Source organism: Rhinolophus sinicus, chromosome 6 (genome assembly GCF_057876585.1).
Source record: "Rhinolophus sinicus isolate RSI-liver-muscle chromosome 6, RSI-T2T, whole genome shotgun sequence".
NCBI lineage: Eukaryota > Metazoa > Chordata > Mammalia > Chiroptera > Rhinolophidae > Rhinolophus > Rhinolophus sinicus.
The window spans coordinates 55,668,036-55,688,088 of NC_142506.1; the positions used below are offsets into that span (position 1 = coordinate 55,668,036).

General features: G+C 44.0%; 1 protein-coding gene across 1 annotated transcript; it reads right to left on the bottom strand.

Moving 5' to 3' along the window:
• Positions 1–11,165: 11,165 nt before the first annotated feature.
• On the bottom strand, positions 11,166–19,571 carry H3-3A (H3.3 histone A). The gene is made up of 4 exons (XM_019730908.2): positions 19,441–19,571; positions 17,776–17,926; positions 16,192–16,345; positions 11,166–11,815 (listed from the first exon to the last, which is right to left on the bottom strand). Exons 2-4 carry the CDS (start codon positions 17,901–17,903, stop codon positions 11,687–11,689), a joined length of 411 nt encoding a protein of 136 aa, XP_019586467.1. The 5' UTR covers positions 17,904–17,926; positions 19,441–19,571; the 3' UTR covers positions 11,166–11,686.
• Positions 19,572–20,053: the final 482 nt, after the last annotated feature.

Sequence of the window (20,053 nt, forward strand, 5' to 3'; positions counted from 1 at the left end):
GCCCAAGGTCACTGGCCAGCAAGTGCTAAGTGTTCAGATCCAGGCCTGGCACTGGTACGCCCCTCTCTGCCACAGGGATCTGGAGCTTGACTCTGCCCCATGGCCCTGCCAGGCACAAGGTGGACTCCCCTCCTGCCTGTCTCCTCCCTGCCAGGCGGGGGCACTGTGGGAGTGGAGGAAACCATGGGCCCATGGCCAGGCTGCCCCCCTCCATGGAGCCCTGCACCCTGCCATTGGTAATGGACGGCCACGAAGGTGCCAGCTGTGAATGGCAAAATGGTGACAGCCCTGAACCACTCAGTGGGCATCGTCTTTGCTGTCAGCCTCAAGTGTGTCTGCCAGCATCTCAAAGAAAGTGAAAATGTCACAATAAATTAAGGGGGCAGGCCATCATGCAGGCCTGATGACTTGCTGACAACATAATATCTGGTATTAAAACGGCGCCCAGGTGAATACAAAGCAGTCGGGTCCAGTTGCAGCCCCAGTCAGCAGCAGGAAGGAATCCAGGACAGAGCCTGCCCCATCCTGCTGCAGACACTCAACCTCTGGAGAAGCAGGGATGACTGACACTGTGTCTGTGTCTGAGAGGATGGTGGTACCTGAGGTCGACGCCCAAGGTCATACAGCCAGCGCTCGGGTCGCTGGTGCAGGGGCTCCCTGACCTGGAAGCCCACATTTCTTTTCAGTTGGCCTGGCAGGCGAGAGAGAAAGAAGGCCAGGGCCTCAGGGCGGTCTGCTGAGGCAGGACCCAGCACTCCTGGCGGCTGAGAAGCCTTCTTAGAAGTGTCTTTCTGGGTTGTGGTCAAATGCTTTTGTCAGTGTTTGAGCTTCTTGACATGCTGAGGGTCACTCTGCTGATGGCCAGGTCTCGAGGCGCGTGACCTCCAGAGGATGAGGACGGAAATGGACAAGTGTAAGCTTCAGCTGCACAGAAGACTCTGGGGGATGAAACAAGTTTTCCAGGAGCTGAAATCAGCCTAATTTCTTTATATTTCTGTGACATTTTACTGACTCCAGGACAGATGTGGGAAACGGTAGGTCACAGACCTCTTTGTCTGTATGTGTGGTGGCAGCAGTTGGTGGAAAGGTGGAAGGGTTGAGGTTTTGCAGCTTCCTGAAGTCCCGTCAGTCTGCTCTCTGCAGACAGGGGCCCTCTTCCTGCTGCCTCCAGCAGGACCCTGCACAGCTGAACTGACTAGAGTAGTTTCTAGAAGCAGTGCTTCCTCTGGCTACTCTCCAGAGAGGTCCTGTTGCATGATGTAAAAAAAGAGAGTGCTGTCCCTTCCAGAAGCCCAGGAAAGGGCTGCTTTATGGATTTAGGAACCTGGGCCACAAGCAGATCTGAGAAGAGTCACCATTTCTTAAGCATCCACCATGTTGAAAAACTATTCTAGACATTCTACGTCTATTTTTTTTTACAACTTTATTGAATCAGATTTTACACATTGTACGTAATTCACACATTTCCAGTATATAATTTGATGAATTTTTAGCTAATTTACCAAGTTGTGCAACCATCACCATAAATCAGTTCTAAAACCTTTCCATCACCTTAATGGGCTCCCTCACTCCCATTCACTGTTAATTCCTGTTCCGTCCTTGCCCCAGGCAAACCATGAATCTATTTTTTGTCTCTTCATAGATTTGTCTTTTCTGGACATTTCATATAAATGGAATCATACAATATGCAGTCTCGTGTCTGGCTTCTTTCACTTTGCATAATGTTTTCAAGGTTCATCCAAGGCATAGCATGTATCAGTACTTCATTCCTTTCTATTGCTGAATAGTATCCGTGGTGTGAACATAGCGCATTCTGTCTATCCACTCACCAGTTGATGGAGATTTAGTCTGTTTTCCCTTTTTGGCTACTATATTTCATCAGTTCTAGAAAGTACTTTTTTTCTTCATATTTTTATATTTCTGAAACCTGGATGCGTCTTATAATCAATGGCTGGTCAGATTATTTGGCAGCATTTTCCCCTTTCTTGGTGGTATGTAAATATTAGTATATTTCACAATCATGGGCATCTTAAATTTGATGAGATATTGTATTAAGTGGTTGACTCTAACAGTCTGTCTTATGGTTGGTTCACCTTGGCGCTGTTGGGACACTTGGCTGCAAGTGACAGAAATCCAACTCAAAGGGGAAGTTACTGGCTCAATAGTTGGAAGGATCCTGGGAATAAGTCATTGGGTTGGAGACAATGCTGCAGGGAACCTGACAGTAGGACTCAACACTGTTAGGTCTCTGTCCATCTTTCACCTCTGTTTGTCTCTTCCTCCATGGGACAACTCCAGCTCAATAGTCCTGGGAGAAAAATAACCCAGAAAACCTCTTTCTACCTCTGTAGAAAAAAAAATCCTAGGGAAAAATTCTGATTGGCCCTCGTGTCCATCTCTGGTCCAATCACTGTGGCCCAGGGAATGGGATACTGGAGTAGGCCAGGCCTGGCTGACATGCCCTTCCTTGTGACCAGAAAGTCTATCACCACCACCATTGTTCCCTTAGGCCACAGCGTCAAGGCACACGTTACAGACTAAGGGAGTCTTTAGGAAGAATAGCTGAAGTTTGTGGTTCATTCATTCTGTCATGAGGTAATGTTCTAAAGAGGTTAATTATATCGCCAAGAACTATGTTGTTTGAAGGATGTAATAAAGCAATGAAAAATGCATGTAATATACTGGATGTAATTATGTTTAAACTTCTCATCAAGTAAAGATTTGTTTGCAGACAGTTCTCTAATAGAAACAGGAAAAAATCTTTTAGGATACTAAACCTGTGAATTTGCCAAGTTGAAGTTAAGCCCCAAAGTATTGGCTTATATTTAGTTCTACCTTTAAACTCCGCCTTACGTCTTCTGTATCCCCCTCCCTGCCAAGGATCTGGTCCCTTCCTCTGTTTACCCTTTGGGTCACTTGCCCTTTCTCTGAACTGCCGGACCCTGTTTCCATCTAGTCAAACCCTGCCTACTATTTAACACCACTGTCTCTGCAGTTTTCCGTGGTAGTTCCATCTGAAGGAGGCAAATTCTCCCTCTTCTAGTTTCCCATAGTCTCCTTGCTAGGACCAGTTATATGGCTCTCGTCAGAAAAGACCTTATTGCAGAATAATTTCCTGAGCGCTGGTTGGGATTTTCCTCCCTGTGTTTTCATTTTCCCATTTTAGGGAAGTAGCGGGGCTCTTCCGTGCCCTTGGCTCAAGGAAGGTTAAGTCACAGGGCGTAAGACACTTACTTCCAGTATTATTTGGGTAGAGGCTAAGCTTCCACAATAAAGAAACCCCAAAATACAGTCATGCAAACAAGATAGAAGTTTATTTCTCTCTCATGTACCAATCCAGAGGAGGGCAGCCGTGGTTCAAGATGGATAAGCTGCTCTGTTCCAACTGGTTATTCAGGGACCCAGGTTTTCTCTATGCTGCTGTTCTTCCGTCTCCTAGAGTGTTCTCCTCTTCTGGATGGTTGCAGCTGGGACATCATCCTGTTTGTGTCCTGACCTTTGAAAAAGGGATGATTTAGAAAAGCCCAGGCCCAATGTTTCATGGCCAAGCCTTAGAAATTGCACACATCTCTTTCACTCACATTCCATTGTCTGGAATTAAATCAAATGGATACAGCTAGCTGCAAGGAATGCTGGGAAATGTGGTCTCTAGCTGGAGCAACATGTACTAATCCAAAACTCAATTACTGTAGAAGAAGGGAAAAGCTTATTTGGAGGCTTAACTAGCAAGTTACCACAGTCTCTTTTCTGGCTTTAGTTTTCCCAAAGGTGGTGTCGTTGAAGAGACTATGCTGGGTGCTCCAGGGAGTGGGGAGGGGTGACACGCAGGAAGACCCAGAAGAGAGAGTCTGGGAAAGGAAGAGGGGTCCTGTTCCATTTATCTATTGCCCCCCAAACTTAGTGTTAAACAGCGACACCATGTATTTTGCTCACACATCTGCTATTTGGGTGGTGTTTGGTGGGGACAGCTTGTCTCTGCTCTGTTCAGCATGAGCTTGGGCCTGGGGTCAATGACTAGAGTCGCTGATGGCTTGTTCACATGTCTGGTCGATGCTGGTTGTCGGCTGGCATCTCAGCTGGACCTCTGGCCAAAACATCTACACATGGCCTTTCTGTGTGGTTGCTTGGCTTTCTCACAGCGTGGGGCTTGGGTTCCAAGAGCAAGCATTCCAAGAGAGAGAGCCAAGCAGAAGCTTATTGCCTTTTCTAATCTAGTCTCGAAAGTCACGCAACATCTCTTCTGCCACATTTTTATTCGCTAGAAGCCAGTCACTAAGCCTGGCCCACATTCAAGGGAAGGAGAATGAGACCACTCTTTGATGGGCCGAGTATCAAAGAATTTGTGGACATGTTTCAAAACTACCACAGGTCCTGTGGGGGCCTGCTTGCTGCCAATGCCTGGGAGGGGGGCAGTATTTCAGAAGGCTGGCTGATTATAACACTAGGGAAGACAGCTCCTAGAGAGGGGAGCCCTGGCCTCATCCAAGAACCCCAACTTCATATGTGGCATGGAAGCAGCAGAGCCTCCAGGCCTGGAGGGACCACGTGGGCCGGGGCCCTGGGTGTCTGAGTGGATACTACCATGAACCTATGCCCAAAGATTGGAGACTATATGCTGCCTGGGCGCAGCATACAACCCTGCAACCCTAAGACCCTGGGAGCTATATTTGCTAGGATGCTTTCCGTTTCAAGTGACAGCAAATCCAATTTAAACTGATTTCAAAAACAAAGGGACCCACTTCTAGGTATTTACTCTAGAGACATGCCAACTTCTATTCACACAAAAGGCCTTACACACATTTTACAGCAACTTTAATAAGTCATCACAAATTAGAAACAAATGTTCTTCAGTGAGTGAATGCATAAACAAACTGTAGTTCATCCAGACCACAAACACGGCTCAGCAAAAGGAGCACACTGTGATCCACGCCACATGGATGGATCTGAAAGGCAGTGTGCTGAGCGAGAGAAGCTAGTGTCAGGAGTCCATGCTGTTTGAGTCCACTTATGGCAAATGTATAGGGACAGAGAACAGATTACTGGCCGCCAGGGGTTAGGGGTTGGGAAGAGAGTTCACCTACAAAGGGAGACCAGGAGGGAATTTGGGGAGGTGATGGAGCTGATTGTGGTGATGGTTACATGCATCTGTACATGTTAACACTCTCAGAAATGTACACCCCCCGAAAAAGAAGGTCAATTTTACTGTGTGTAAATTCAAAAAATAAAACAAAATTATGCTTTCATCACATGGCACTGAAAGCACTGGACACCCACGTGAAACAATGAATGTAGACACACAGTGCCTTCACCAACATTAACTCTAAATGGATCACAGACCTCAATGTAAAACGTAAAATTATAAAATGCCTAAGAGATAACATAGGAGAAAAATCTAGGCAACCTTAGCTAGGGCAATGACTTTTTAGATACAACATCCGATGCTGGCTTATTGCATGGAATGGCATTTGAGAGACCAGGCTGAAGTGGGTTCAGAAAGCAGAGGGAAGTTGTGTGAGCAGGTGGCTTGGAGGCCTTCACCAGCAGCTCTTGCTTCACCGCCTCTTTTCCCTTACTCCTAGGACTTCATAGAAAGTTCCTTGTGGCCAGCTGACTAAGAACAAAAAAATTCAGGTCTGGTTCACAGATGGTTCTGCACGATATTCTGGCACCAGTAGAAAGTGGACAGCTGTAGCCCTACTGCGCCACTCTAGGGTGGTCCTGAAGGACAGTGGTTTCCACTGCACAGAACTTCTAGAGGCACATTTGTTCACTTTGTCTGGACTGAGAGCTGGCCGGACGTATGGATCTATACATATTCATTGGCAGGGTATGTGGAGGGAATATGATTGCAACAAGGAGGTCTGGGGACTGAGTACCTGGATGGATTTCTCCAAAGGGGCAAGGGATGTGAGGATGTTGATGTACCTACGTGACTGCTCACTAAAGGGTTTCCACTGCAGTGGAAGCTCTTGTCAATCAGGTGAACGCGTCCCCTAAGGGCACGCCTCCTCAGGACTGGGTACAGCCTGGTCATCCTTTCTCCCAGCTCCCACCGGACTTACCCCAGAGGACTGGGATTAGCGGGGGTGGGGGCAGAGGAGGTGAGGGCGCCAGAGGCCTGCGGCATCCCGGAGTTTTCCCCGGTAACTGTTTCCTGGTCAGTTTCAGCGAGGTCCAGGTAGTTTAAAGACGGAAGCCCACCTTCGCGGGGCAGAAGGGCCGCGGCTGCGGCAGACAAATGCGGGAGCTGCTCTCCGCGGGAAGAATTAGCGCAGTATTTACATGCTAATGGATTCTCTGTTCATAAATATTACATTTTCCTCGGCCTACTGGGGAGGCAGCAGAGCACTAGCCAGCTTTGTTTTCCAAAGGGCCACATGTAAACCCCTCGGCAGGATGTGCGGCATCTTCAGGACAGCCGCTGCAGCTCGCAGGCCTCCAGACGGCCACGCGTCCGGGCCGGGTGCGGAGAGGCCTTAAGCCAGGAGCCCTGCGTGCTGGCGGCCTTTCCCCAGGGGAAGGGCCCCAAATCCTCAGGGCCGGTAGGAGCTGCGGGGGCAGCGAGCTCCGGCCCTGTCCCAGGCGAAGCTGTAGTCTCCGGAGCAGGCCTCGTTGTGGGCGCGTGTGGCCCGGGAGGGGACCGCAGGGGGAATCCAGGGTAGTGGGGGACTTCCCTGCTGGGGGTGCTGGCCGGTGAGCGCACTGCAAAGCCGGGAAATGTAGCAGGAACGCGTCATTCGAAACTCCCCGAGAGACTCCGGCGCGGAGGGGCGTGGTCTGGAGCTGGAGTGACGGGTCCTGAGGGCGTGGTCTAGACGGGGTGGACTCCTGGCTGTTGCCAGGCTGCGGGGCTTTAGGCGGGAGGTGGCTGAAAGGATGTTTAGCGTTTTAGGAAGGTCTCTCTGGCACCTGAGGGGCGGGAGAAACTGGAGGGAGAGCCTCGATCTGGAGGCGATTTCAGAAACGTGGAAAAGGAAAAACCTGTATCAAAGCGACATGGACAAGGAGGGAAGGGGATGGGCTCCAGAGGCAATGGGGACAGGCCTCCCAGATCTGAGGTCGACGGGATGTGGGGGGCGAGGGGCAGGGAGGACCCTGAATGCTCAGTTCTCAAGGCCCTGTCCGTGACACCCCGACCCCGGGCTGCTGCCGAGGCCAGGTTGGCGCGGCAGACTTTTCACCCCGTTTCCCGAAACTGGGCAGCGACCCTCAGGAGTCCGTCCTTGGCTGGTGATGCTTTGGATACTGAGAGCCGCCAGCCACCCGGGACGCGCCGGATGCGTGGCCATCTACTGACCAGCCTGGAGCCAGCATGGTCGCCTCGGCTCAACTGGCAGTAAAGCCATCGCGCGTTCTCTTACACGGGGTCAGGCCCCACAGGCCCCTGACCCGGCTAGGCCCGCGCCTGCGGTGCCTTGAGGACACCCGAGGCTGTTCAGAAATCCTGGTCACCTCTCTTCCCGCTCCACTTCCCTCCCCTTCACTCAGAACCAGAACTGCTTGTTTCAGATCCAAAAGTGATGATAACGGAATAAAATCCACCGTGAATTGGGCACTCACTGTGCGTGCGTGTCCGGCTCCGTGCTAAGCATTTTTCACACGTTCTCTCCTGCAATTCCCAGGAGATAAGTTCTCTTATCACTTTTGTCATTTTTGCCCTGCTGGCACCACCTGTACTATTATTTACTTATTAAAATCTTTTCACCCACTCAAAATTTAAAGAGGCGGTAACTGAAATCACAGGTTTGATGTACAATGTTTAGTAATTCATATACAATATACTGTATATATCTTAAAAATGGTCACTCATAAGCCACATACGATCACTCAGGTCCCATCAGTGGTCCCTGTTTTTCAGACAGGTGAACTGAGGCTCAGGGAGGGTAAGTGTCCTGCCCGTAGTTATGCCTCAAACCAGACATTGGTGATGAAAAAAGATGCAACCTTGGATGGGTCCAAACAGGATGATTCTTGCAAAGTGGAACCACAGACACATAATGTGCCCAAGACCCTGGGGCTGGGCAGGGATGGGAAAGTGGGGACACTGAGCCTCAGTTCTTCCGTCTCTGAAGTGGAGATAATAGCAAAGATTACCTCATAAGGTACTTGTGAGAAATCAAGGAGATAAAACTTGACTTGGCACATAGCTAGTGCTCAAAAAATCCTTCCTGCTGTTACAAAAGGTTGGTTAACTTTTTGTTGGAGCCCTGAGGTCAGACACTGCTCCCCTTCAGCTACCACTGTTAGGGTTGGGGTTGTTAGTGGACATAGATAATATTTCTTATATTACATTTTTATGTGTTGATCTTATAAGAAGCAAATAGTTTCATTATAAATTTTAACTAGTTATTGGTAGAGCATAGAAACATATATATTATATATATTTTACATATAATTATATTTTTATTGGGGAACAGTGTGTTTTTCCAGGACCCATCAGATCCATGTCAAATTGTTTTCAATCTAGTTGTGGAGGGCGCAGCTCAGCTCCAAGTCAAGTTGTTGTTTTCAATCTAGTTGAGGGTGCCGCTCACTGGCCCATGTGGGAATCAAACTGGCAACCTTGGTGTTATGAGCACAGCGCTCAAACCACTGACCCAACCAGCCTCCCGAAACTATTATATTTTATAACCTGCCATCGTATTGAGATCTCACTAAAACCAATAATTTTGTGATTGAGACGGGATTTCAAGATAAATATTATTTAATAACAATTTTATAACAAAACTAGCAGTGAATATTTATTGACCATTTACTATGTGTCAGGAACAGTTTCAAGTATTTGACATGTTTTAATTCAAATTCCTTACAACACAGACATATAAAATATACATTCTATTACTAACATTCTATCTTTCCCATCTTATAGGGGAAAAAAGCCTCCTGAGCTCCCACTTTCCTCTTCAGTTACTGTACATTTCTCTCCATTTAAAGCAAAACTGGAGTTACCTATATAATCTGGCTGTCTGCAATTCCTTCCCTCCAATTCTTTGTAAAAGCAAACAAATCGGTTACCCTATATGAAGGTCATAGAAGCTTAATTTTAAAATCTGAAGGAAAGAAGGAACACTCATTCTAGCTCCAATTCAAGAGATTTTGACGCAGGTTTACTATGTACCAGCACAGCGGCTACAGTGGAAAACATAGCAACCCCTTGTAGCACATTCTAGTGGGGGTAGAATCAATAAAAAAGTAAACAGTTTTAGATTTTCATAAACACCAAGGAAATAAAGCCAAGGGATGTGACAAAGGGTAAGTGGGCAGAGGGTTTGGCTACAGTTTAGTACGTAATGCAGTGGTGGAAAGAGGAAAGCTTGGCAGGGCCAGATCACATACTGTCAGCCTCGTGAGCCAGTGTTCAGATATTATTCACTGCGCAGTGAAGCCACTAGATATTTTAAAGTGGGGAAATAACCTTAAATGATTCATGTTTTAGAAGCATTTCTCGAAGGGGGGGCGGGTGCTGTGTGAAGAGTTCACAGGGAGTTAAGAGTGGATGGATGCGGACCGGTCTGTTATTCCAATAGTCCCGATTTGAGCCACTAGCAGCTTGGGGTAGGGTGGTAGAAGTGGTAAGTGGAAATTTTTTAATGCACTTTTGGAGGAAGAGTCAACAAGATTTAACGGAGCTGAGGGAAGAGAAATTAAAGGGAGTAAACCTGGAGAGGTGGTGAGCAGCATGTTTTCAAATGCAGTCGGCTTTCTTGTGATTTCTATGTCCATCATTCTCAACTCTCCCTCCCCCGCTAAATTACTGTCAAGACCCTCCTTCACTTCTAGCACCCCCAGCAAAATTAATTGCTCTAATTTATTTATATATACCAATACTGAGAGCACGGGAATGAGCAAGGCCCTGGATTTAATCTACTGGGGAACAAATTCCAACTCAATTTATTGTGTGACCTCAGGCAAGTTTCTTCACCTATGCAATGGTATAGAATAGTACCCACTTCATAGGGTTGTTGAGAATTCAATTTGAGTTGGAGCACCTTTACATTTTCAGCATCTAGCAGATCCTCAATATATTCACATTTGCAAAATTGATTTCCTCTGATTCTACGCTGCAAAGATCAGAAGGGCAAGCTTGGACATCATCCAAGCAAAATTTAAGACTCTTAAGAACTCAAAAGGATGGTATCTTTTTCTTAGTAATTGGTACACAAGATTCTAGCAGGTAACAATTTTCCAGACTGGAAACACCCATTTCCTGTTATTTTCAGGAATAGGACTCCCATGTGTTCCTTGCAACGCAGAAAACTGGACTTAACAGGGGACATTCGGCAACAATTACCTTTTAGTAGCTTACATTGCAATGAATAAACTAGAGGCTCTCGTCAATACTCCAATAATTAATGCCTGCCTGTAGAAGCATATGTGAAAGGATCCCACTAAAAACTAGGATCTCATGTTAAAGGCTCTAAAAATGATTCCATAATCCTCTTTTATGACCTACAATCGAAAGTGAAATTACTGCTAAAAAGGAGCTTAAGAGCAACTAAGAACGTAAGCCCAGGGTTATACCTTATTGACATGAGCTCGTTCTTGGTTTGTTGATGTATTTCACTTCACTTCCAGGGGAGCTTCAAAATCTCAAATGTAACTAGTGTCAGCACATTAAGGAGGCGTTCTAGGTCTTAAAAGGTTCATTATCCATTAATCATTCCAAGGGTAAATAAAATAGTTGCTAATTATTAACTATTAGTGCTTGATTAGTAACTTCAGACTTAATATAGCATCTTAAAATAGCTAGATCTCCAATGTACTCATTTTTGAGCTGAGCACTTAGTTATGTTTGCACTTAAATTGCCATTAAACACAAAGTTTGATAGTGTAGTATGTTTATAAATGTACTTTCACTGCTTTAGATTTAACTATTGCCAAGTGACCGTTGGCTAGCTAGGTTTGGGAATTACTGGTTTAGAACACAATATATCCAGAGTTAAGATCTGGTTTTGGCAAATATTTACTTTCTACAAATTCTTAAACATTAGGAGGAAACCCAGTAGCTCGTTTTCTTCTGATACAAGGCATATACCTTCCCCATCTCTCAAGTCTTATGTTTCAGATAATAGTGACAAAACACTTGATAACTAAAATTTTGAATATGAACATTGCAAGTGAATTAACTAGATGGGTAAGTTGATAATAAAGACCAAAAGCAGGTATAAGTTTAATGTATTTTAATAGCAAACTTACAGGAACAGCACAGAAGACAGACAACATTAAAAACATGTACTTGCATGTAGGACAACTCAGTTAGAAAAGTATAGCGAATGGATGGAATCTACTGTATGATAAAAATGCTACAAACACCATTTAGTTGCCATCAATAAGAAATTTACTTGTTTTAAAAAAATCCAAATGCTGGCATTGTCCAGAAAAATTTAACAGGTTTATTTATAATTGTTATAAAGTTGAACTGCTGAAACTTGTTCACTGAAACTTTTGACTTGCATTAATGCTTTGTCCCCGCATTTATATTAAAAATTCACACACAAATGAAAATGGAAAAACCGCCAATACCTGATTTCTGTCCCCTATTTTTCCACTTGCAATCATATACTTAGGTACCTTTTGACCCCATGGAAAAAAAAATAACTAACATTCAGAACTACCAATAACAGGAAGAAGAGAATTTTTTTTTTTTTTTTTTAAAGAATGAAATGTTTCCCATCATAGTGGATTCTTAAGCACGTTCTCCACGTATGCGGCGTGCTAGCTGGATGTCTTTTGGCATAATTGTTACACGTTTGGCATGGATAGCACACAGGTTGGTATCTTCAAAAAGGCCAACCAGATAGGCCTCACTTGCCTCCTACAACAGGAATAAAGAAAAAATATTAATGGTATTACCAACAGTTAAGGTACATCTGTATCAGTTAAACAAAGTTTTTGAACCCTTTAAAAAACCTACTGATTAAGACGTTTACTATTTTATCAAATGCTTACATTTTAAAACCTGTGAGACAAAGCTCAAAGGCAGCTTATGAAAAGTGCAAAGCTCAAGGATGTAAATCTTTATCAAATTACACAAGTCAAATTATTTCATTACTAAGAAAGTTTAATATTTCTAATGTTAATATGTGCTTTCTAGTAAACTGAAATGTCTTCAGGAAAGCAAGAAACCCAATTTAGACTGTAATATTCTCATCCTTACGAAGATAAGCGGAATCATATATCCAATCCAAAGTAATACTCCCCCCCCCCCCCCCCCAGTGTCTCTTCTGAATCCTACTCAACTCTGAGATATCTGTGTGAACCCTGTCCTGCCAAACGCCACACAGGTGACAACTGGTTTCCAGCGTATGGTCCTCGTCCACCCTTTTACACCTGTTTTATCACAAGTACTATAGGTTCCAGAACACACCAGATTAGTGTCTTATTTACATACTCTGACTTAACTTGCCTAGGAGATATACACCCCCCCATTCTCTTCCTCCATGTACTCCGATCTGTAATGGCATTTGCTATCCTCTAGTTGTTAATATTGATCCACCTGGTTTTTCCTATTACACTATAGGATTCTTTGAAGGCATCTACTTATCCCTACTAGCACTCAAAAATCGCTAGCTGTATGAATCATCCATTGACACTGGGCATATAAAGAGGAAGAAGGGGGACTTCTACTTATAATTAACTCTTAACTCAAATTGTTAATACATCTTCCAGTTGTCTGAAGAGTTGAAGAATCCTTTAGTTTAAGTGAAAACCTCTGTCTGCTCATTTTGACATGAAGAAACGTGTTGTTTTACCAGTCATCAGCCCAACTGCTTTAGTGGGTTAGGACCATTAAGTCAGTGGTTATTTGGTCATCTCTCCTTATCTTTAAGGAACGTATTTCTCTGTCCAAGATATATTTAGGAAAAAAAACAACATTTTTATAGTTGCCATTTTCGTCCTAATTAAAAAAATTATTCCCACTTTGTAATCTTTAGGTAATAAAACTAAAAAGAAACATAAAAATATTCGAGCAATTCAAGCCCTGTACTACATAATACACAAGACATACTGATGGAAATAGCCAAATTTTTTTACAAACATTTTGACTATGCAATAAAACTATTAACTATTGAGATTACATACATACATTTATTTATTTAAAGGAGGGCACAGCTCACAGTGGCCCATGCAGGGATCAAACTAGCAACGTTGGTGTTATCAGCACCACGCTCTAACCAACTGAGCTAACTGGCCACCCCCGGATTCTACTTTTAAAAGCATCTATAAAGCAACAATTCAAACAGTTTACATTATTTCATGTTATGAAAAAAATGACTCCTTCACATTTAAAACCAAGCAATCCCCTCGCCCCTGGTTCCCAGGTGCAGGTCACCTTGAACTCCTCCTTCCCTGGCACTCACTGGCCTTTTACACCAGCCATATTTTAATGTCCTTAAGTTCCTTAATAGAGATTTCATTTTATCCTCACAAAGCTTTGCTCAAGTAGATGTTCAATAAATATTTGCTGGTTCATTTTTTTTTTCTCACCTTAATTTAAATTTGCATCTTTTCTATACAATGAGTCCCTCGTATCATATCTCTTGCAAAGAATGTATTAACAGGAAAAGTCCTTAGTAGTCAGGGATTCATTCTTGGGATAATGAGAAATGGGTAAAAAGTTTGGAAAACGTGGCATACTGTAGCCTCCTCTTGGGAGTTCACATGGTACATTAAATAACTATCCCTCAGGAAAGAAACTAACTTCGTTTCACTCATCTCAGGATTATGCAAGTCTAGACTGCTTTCCCAAAATGCAGCACTATAAGCTGCTATATGGACAAGCCAACAGGACCTGTGATTCTGAGACCATTTATTTAGGAGTGGTATGACTTATAAGCTCCCCCGGTACTAGTCAGGCGTGCCATACAGCAGCTGGGGCTCTCACTGCTGTCTTAGAACCTGGTTATCAGTATTACAGGGTTTTGTCTGGTCAATTCCGGGAGAAAATTCAGTACTTACAGAGGATTTGACCACGACCTACATATTTCCAATTCTACGACCAATGTCCTGAAGTCTCCTAAACATTAAGGCTATAATGGAATTAAAGACTCATGTTAATTTATAGCCCCATGAATATAATTTTGAGATAATGGCAAAAGAAAAAAATATCTTACAAGTTTAAGAAAACATTAATTTACAACATTTTGAATATATCCAATGTCTGACTCTTCCACCATTTCAAAACAATCATTTTTAACTCAAAAATACCTTAGTTCAAACTCTCAAGAAAAAAAAGGCTAAGTTTTAAGTTAGTCAATTCTTGATTATCTACGGCAAACCTAAACTAACTTCTCTATCCCCCTCACTGGACTACCCCCCCCCTCATTTAGTTGTAAATTGTGTAATTCCAAAGCCCAAAATAGTGACTTTTTGAATTCAACTGCTCTCTTCTATTACTCCATTTCCAATAGCAAATTCTCCATCTCTGTATCTTTAAAAGAACTGAAGTGTATGTACAAAAAAAAAGAAAATGCAAACCAAAAATGTGTAACAAAGATTACTCTTTCCAGTGAAGGTAAGAGCTGTCTAATGCTAGAGAACCGTGCATGTAGAGGCAAACATTTTGCTCAAAACCAATACAACCATACTTACCAATGAATATAAAATACATACCTTAACAGCAACAATAGAAACTTACACATGAATTAAAAAAGACAATAGTCTTTTACACAGATTTAGTAATCTCAATGTACAAGGCTATATACTGACATTTAAATGCAGTAACAATGGAAGTTTACACATGAATTTTAAAACAACAATAGCCTTACACAGATTATTTAATAACCTCAATTTATAAGGCTGTCACTGAAAATTAAGCTAAAAAATGTTGGCTTTTCAAGTATAATATGTTAAAGCACAGTTCTGCTAATTTTAACTAGAAAACAAAATTAGCAGCTTTGTATCAAGGTTAAGACTCCTAGTAACATTTCTGTATTTAAACTATGATTTGCAATTACAGTAATAAAATAGGATCTGAAGATAGTCAGTGATTAAAACAGAAAATAAAGTATGAAGTAACGGCGCTGTTAAAGATTTTTAGTATTTTGAAATTTCAGTTCATTGAGAATTTAATGGATGCAAACTCCTGGAATCCACCAATGAAATGAAGTTCAGGCTAGCCATAGAAACAGCTCAACCAATTACACTTCAGTATAGAAGCCACCTATCAAATCCTTCTCTTATAAAGTAAAAGCTTGGCACAGCAACAGCAGCCTTGAAAACCACCCAATGGAGTGTATGCAGATTCTAGACCTTCCCCCCAAAGAGATTCTGATTCAGGCCTGTGGTGGTACCCAGCAATCTGCATTTTAATCACCACCAACCCCATGCTCTGATGAAAGTAGTTTTACCATATTTTGAGATACACTGATCCAAAAAATGCCAACACACAATATAAAATAGGTTATTTAAGTGACTGATGTTCATTATTCACACATCTAATCAAATTATCTTACCTGTAGACATTTCAAGTTTTATTCTTGGCATAATCCACAAATATTTCAAATACATAACCACCCCTAAACAGTATTCCTCAAAGTTCTGACACCCTAAAGTCAAGATTAAATCCATTAAATTCCCACTTAAGTGGAAACCCCACCCCATTTAGCAAAGGACAAGTCTTCGTCTTCAAATCCCTGGCATCATCTTTAAGCACAGCCTTCCTCCCCATCGCCAATCCAACCCTAAGTACCACTCCCTGCTTCTTCTACCTCATCGCACAATTCTTGCATGCTCCCCCTTGCATCTGCCTCTTCAGTTCCAGGAAGACATTTATTCTTAACATTCCATTTACATCAGTCACTGTTTGAATCTGATTACCAGTATAGACCTTTTGTCTCATGTTTTCTTAATGTCCTGCAGCACTCATAAGCCAAACCAAAGGGTGCCTTTCCCTCTTAAACATTGTTTTTAGTGCAATGCTTAAAAATTTTAAATGGTATAATGGAATGCACACTAGGCTTTGAGTCAAATGGTTTCAAATTATGATTCTGTGATCCAAATGGGTTCAAATTACATGTTCTGTTATGACCTTGAGCAACCTACCCTTTCTGACATCGCAACAATGAAATAAAGATACCACCTACCTCTCAGACTTGTAATTAAGTTATATAAGCACACGCAAAGATTTAGAAGTGTTCTCTGTATATAGCAGGATCCTTAACTCTAGAGCCTCCCCACACGCCATTTTACCTGCAAAGCACCAATAGCTGCACTCTGAAAGCGCAGATCTGTTTTGAAGTCCTGAGCAATTTCTCGCACCAGACGCTGGAAGGGAAGTTTGCGAATCAGAAGTTCAGTGGACTTCTGATAACGTCTAATTTCACGGAGTGCCACGGTACCAGGCCTTAAAAAAAAATAAAAAATAATAAGGAAATGGTTACAAATACATTTTTTAAAAACCCCGTAAAAGGATAAGTGGTCACCTTTAAAGAAATGCAGTTATTTTCCAAAAAATAAACCACCCAACTTTTCTTCAGCTTTCAATTTATAACCTGAATATTCAATTATATTAAGAATAACATCGTATCTTTAAAAACCATACTAGATTCCTGTCAGGGAGTTTATCAAAGTACCATTTATTTTATTCATCTTTAACATATATTATCACTAAGTTATGTTATAATTACAGCTTGTGAAAGTATTAGGTCACTAATAAAGAAGTCTAAATTGTTCACTCTTCTTAGTTTGGCCTCTCCTTCCCACCTGCACCCTCAATTCTTCTGTAAGACCTCCAACACAACCCAATAAACTTTGTTTAAAAATACATTTGTGAGCTCTCCCTGCCATATGAAGACACAGTGTGACCATCTGCAAACAGGGGCGAAAGCCCTCACCAAGAACCCAACCTTGGTCTTACACTTCTCAGCCTCCAAAACTGTGAGAAATAAATGCCTGTTGTTCAAGCCAAAAAAACATTCAAATAAAATAAAAATACACTTGTAGTATTTAAGCTTGATTTCCCAGAATACTTTTACTTTGCCCATCTCTCATGAATGATTAAATGTGAACACTCTTGATTGTGCAGTGTATGTTCCATATGGAAGATATTTTTTTACCAAAGAATTGTCAGCAAATTTACTTCAAACATACATAAAAGCTGCAAAACTGTTATTATTCAGAGCATATGTGGTCAGTATGGCTCAAATAAACTCAAAAAAAAAGAAAAAAAGAAAAAAGAAAAAAAGAAATTTACCTCAATTCTGACTTATTTCTTCCACTGTATGAGCTTTTATTTTAGGTTAACAGTAAAATCATTTGCAGAGGCTAAGTATGTACAACTTCTGCCCTCTAATGGCAAATGCCCTTAATAACACTGCTCAGGGTAGTTGAAAACCAAATGAGCTAATAGGAAATAAACCAATTCAAGTAAATGAGAGATGGGAACTTTACTGAAACAAAACACCCCCAATCTTGATTAAATTATTATTTTGCCTAAAGCAAGAGTATCCTCAAAATGTATTTAGAAATAACACTATTATTTAAAAACCGTATTAACAGCTAAATAAAATGTCAATCCCACCAACGTTATTAGTGATGTAAGAAGTCTCCTTTAGGCTCTGGGCAAGATTATGACTTCAAAATTATACATGTTCCTAACAAAACCGAACTAAAATTTACATAAATTTTCAAGTATTAGTAAATATTCAAAAAAGGAAAAACACCAGTTTCCCTAAAGTAAAAAGTTTTCTTATTATACATCTTTTTGTTAGAGTATATGGACACTGCTGCGGGAGGGACTTTGTCCCAGTATTTTCCTCTTCGTATTTTTAATACCTGTAACGATGCGGTTTCTTCACCCCTCCAGTAGAGGGCGCACTCTTGCGAGCGGCTTTTGTAGCCAGTTGCTTCCTGGGTGCTTTACCACCGGTAGATTTGCGGGCAGTCTGCTTTGTACGAGCCATGGTATAGAGACCTCCTTACTTACCTACCAGCACCAAAAAAACAAAAATCACCACATGCAACTACCAAACATACAAGTTTCCCTGTCACCCCCCCAATCTAGAAATATGATCAGTATAAAAAAAAATGTCCGTAATGTTATATAATTTGAAAGGGTGCCGATTACGATTACCACCCAAATATGACTTCTTGAAACAAACTGTAGTACTAGAAAATTGTTAGCATTAAACACCAATCATCTCTCAAAATGCCAAATCGTAGACACACGGCAAAACAAAACAAACAAACAAAAAAACGCGACAGCCTTTGCTTCAATTTCTTTAATTAAAGCAAAAATTAGAAATGTCCGTAAACATTCGACCCATAAAAGTTAAAAAAACGAAGCCACAAACCACAGAAAGGTCGAGTCAAATTACAGCAAAAAGGTTTTAGCAGCCCCCCCCGCCGCAGCCCCCCCCCCGCGTCTGGTAGTTGATAGATTGCTGTAAATATCTGAAAACATTCCTGCTTTTGCATCTCTACAGTTATGTTGGAAAAAAGGCGTCTCGAAAAACAAGAGAGGAACAACAGCTACCACCAGCGAGCATTCTACAAAGCACTGTCCTCGAGGCAGTCTAACCAGCCTTCGCAATGGAATAAAAAAAGTGCCCCGCACCCAGGCTTTAATTAACGCACCGGCCGACCGGTCCACCCAAAGCACCACATAAACTTTTGGTTTCGCCTCCTCCGGCCCCTCTGCTCAGGGTCCCCCAGCCTCCCGCCTCGCTCCCAGCGTCTCGCGCAGGCACAAACTCGGCTTCCAGACCAGAACAAAATGGAAACAATCGCAAAACGTATCCGATTCCCTTCCAAAGAGACAAAACACCAAAACGCTCGAAAATACCCCATCCCCTGCCACGTGCCGCCCTCCAAAATGCAAAAGTTTTTTTGCATTTCAGATGCATCAAGTTTCCGCTTCTCCAAAAAAGGAGAGAAAAAAAATGCCCCTCTTTAAATTTTTTTCCTCCTTTTCTGAAATGGGGAAGAGAGAAACGGGGGAAAAAATATGGTCGGTGACCAGAGAAGAGAGACAAGATGGTGAAGCTTAGCAACAACTGTGGGGAGGAAGCAAAAAGCGAGTTACCCCAGGGTCGGAAGCGGCGGCGATTTCCACCCTTTTCCCGCCTGAAAACTGGGGCCCGGGGCCCGGAGGCGGTAGTTAAGAGGCCCGCGCGGGTCGTGGTGAAGGTCTGGGGTCCCGGGAAGGGGCGACGGGCGGGATTTCACCGAAGAAAGAGGAGCCAGGGGCGCGGGGAGGAGGGAAAACAGGCTCGGCGCCGCGGTGGTTGCTGCTGTTGGGCTGAGGCGGCGAGAGACGGGGGAGCCGCCACCGCCTGAGGGGAGAGGGAAACTCGCTCCTCACCTCTATTTCTGGGCCAAAAAGTTTGTGGGCCAAGCCGGAGGGGCTGGGGGTCCCCTCCCCACACCGCCGGGGCCCGGCTCGGGGTTGACGGCAAGCGGGGCTCGGAGCCGGGTAAGCGGGCAGGCGGGGAAACTTACCCCCCTTCTCCTTCGGCTGGAGCTCGGCGAGCTAGAGGCGGCGCTGGCGTTAGAGAGCGACGGCGGCGCGGCGGCGGCTGCGAACACAATTGAAAGATGGCTGACACCGAGGCTATCCCCCAACACACGCCGCCCCGCCCCCGCGCCGCGCGCCAACCAATCACACACAATGGAGGGAAGGCTCGGCTCCGCCCCCGCGCCCCCGCTCGTGCCCCGCCCCCGCCCCTCCCCCCGCGCTCCAGTTCGCTGGCGCGCGCTCGCCCCTCCCCCGCGCACCGCCCGCTTCCTCCTCCCGCAGCCTCGCGCGGTGTGTGTACAAACACAAAAGACATGCAGAGGGGCCGCCGGCTCCTGCCGAGACTGCCGGCCGCCCCCGTTTTACCTCCCGCTCCGGGGCCCCGCACTCCCACCCCACTCCGTGAGCACACGTCATCGAACTCTCGAAGCCCGGGTTTGGGGCGCCTAGGGGGAAGTGGGGAGGAGGGGCGGGCGGGAGGAGGCGCGGCGGGTGAACGCCTGGTTTGCGGGCGTCTGGAGTCGCGGCGGAGAAGGGGGGAGGGGGCGCCCCCGCTGGGTCTCCGGCTCCCGCTCCCGCTCGGGCCCTGACGCGCGC

Bases quoted from the DNA above. Each gene is read 5' to 3' on its own strand.
- H3-3A (XM_019730908.2), bottom strand. From the start codon at position 17,903: ATGGCTCGTACAAAGCAGACTGCCCGCAAATCTACCGGTGGTAAAGCA. The intron at 16,346-17,775 runs GTATTAAAAATA...TTTTTTTTTAAG, and splicing joins AAGAAACCGCATCGTTACAG to GCCTGGTACCGTGGCACTCC. The intron at 11,816-16,191 runs GTAAAATGGCGT...TTCCTGTTGTAG, and splicing joins CAGCTATTGGTGCTTTGCAG to GAGGCAAGTGAGGCCTATCT.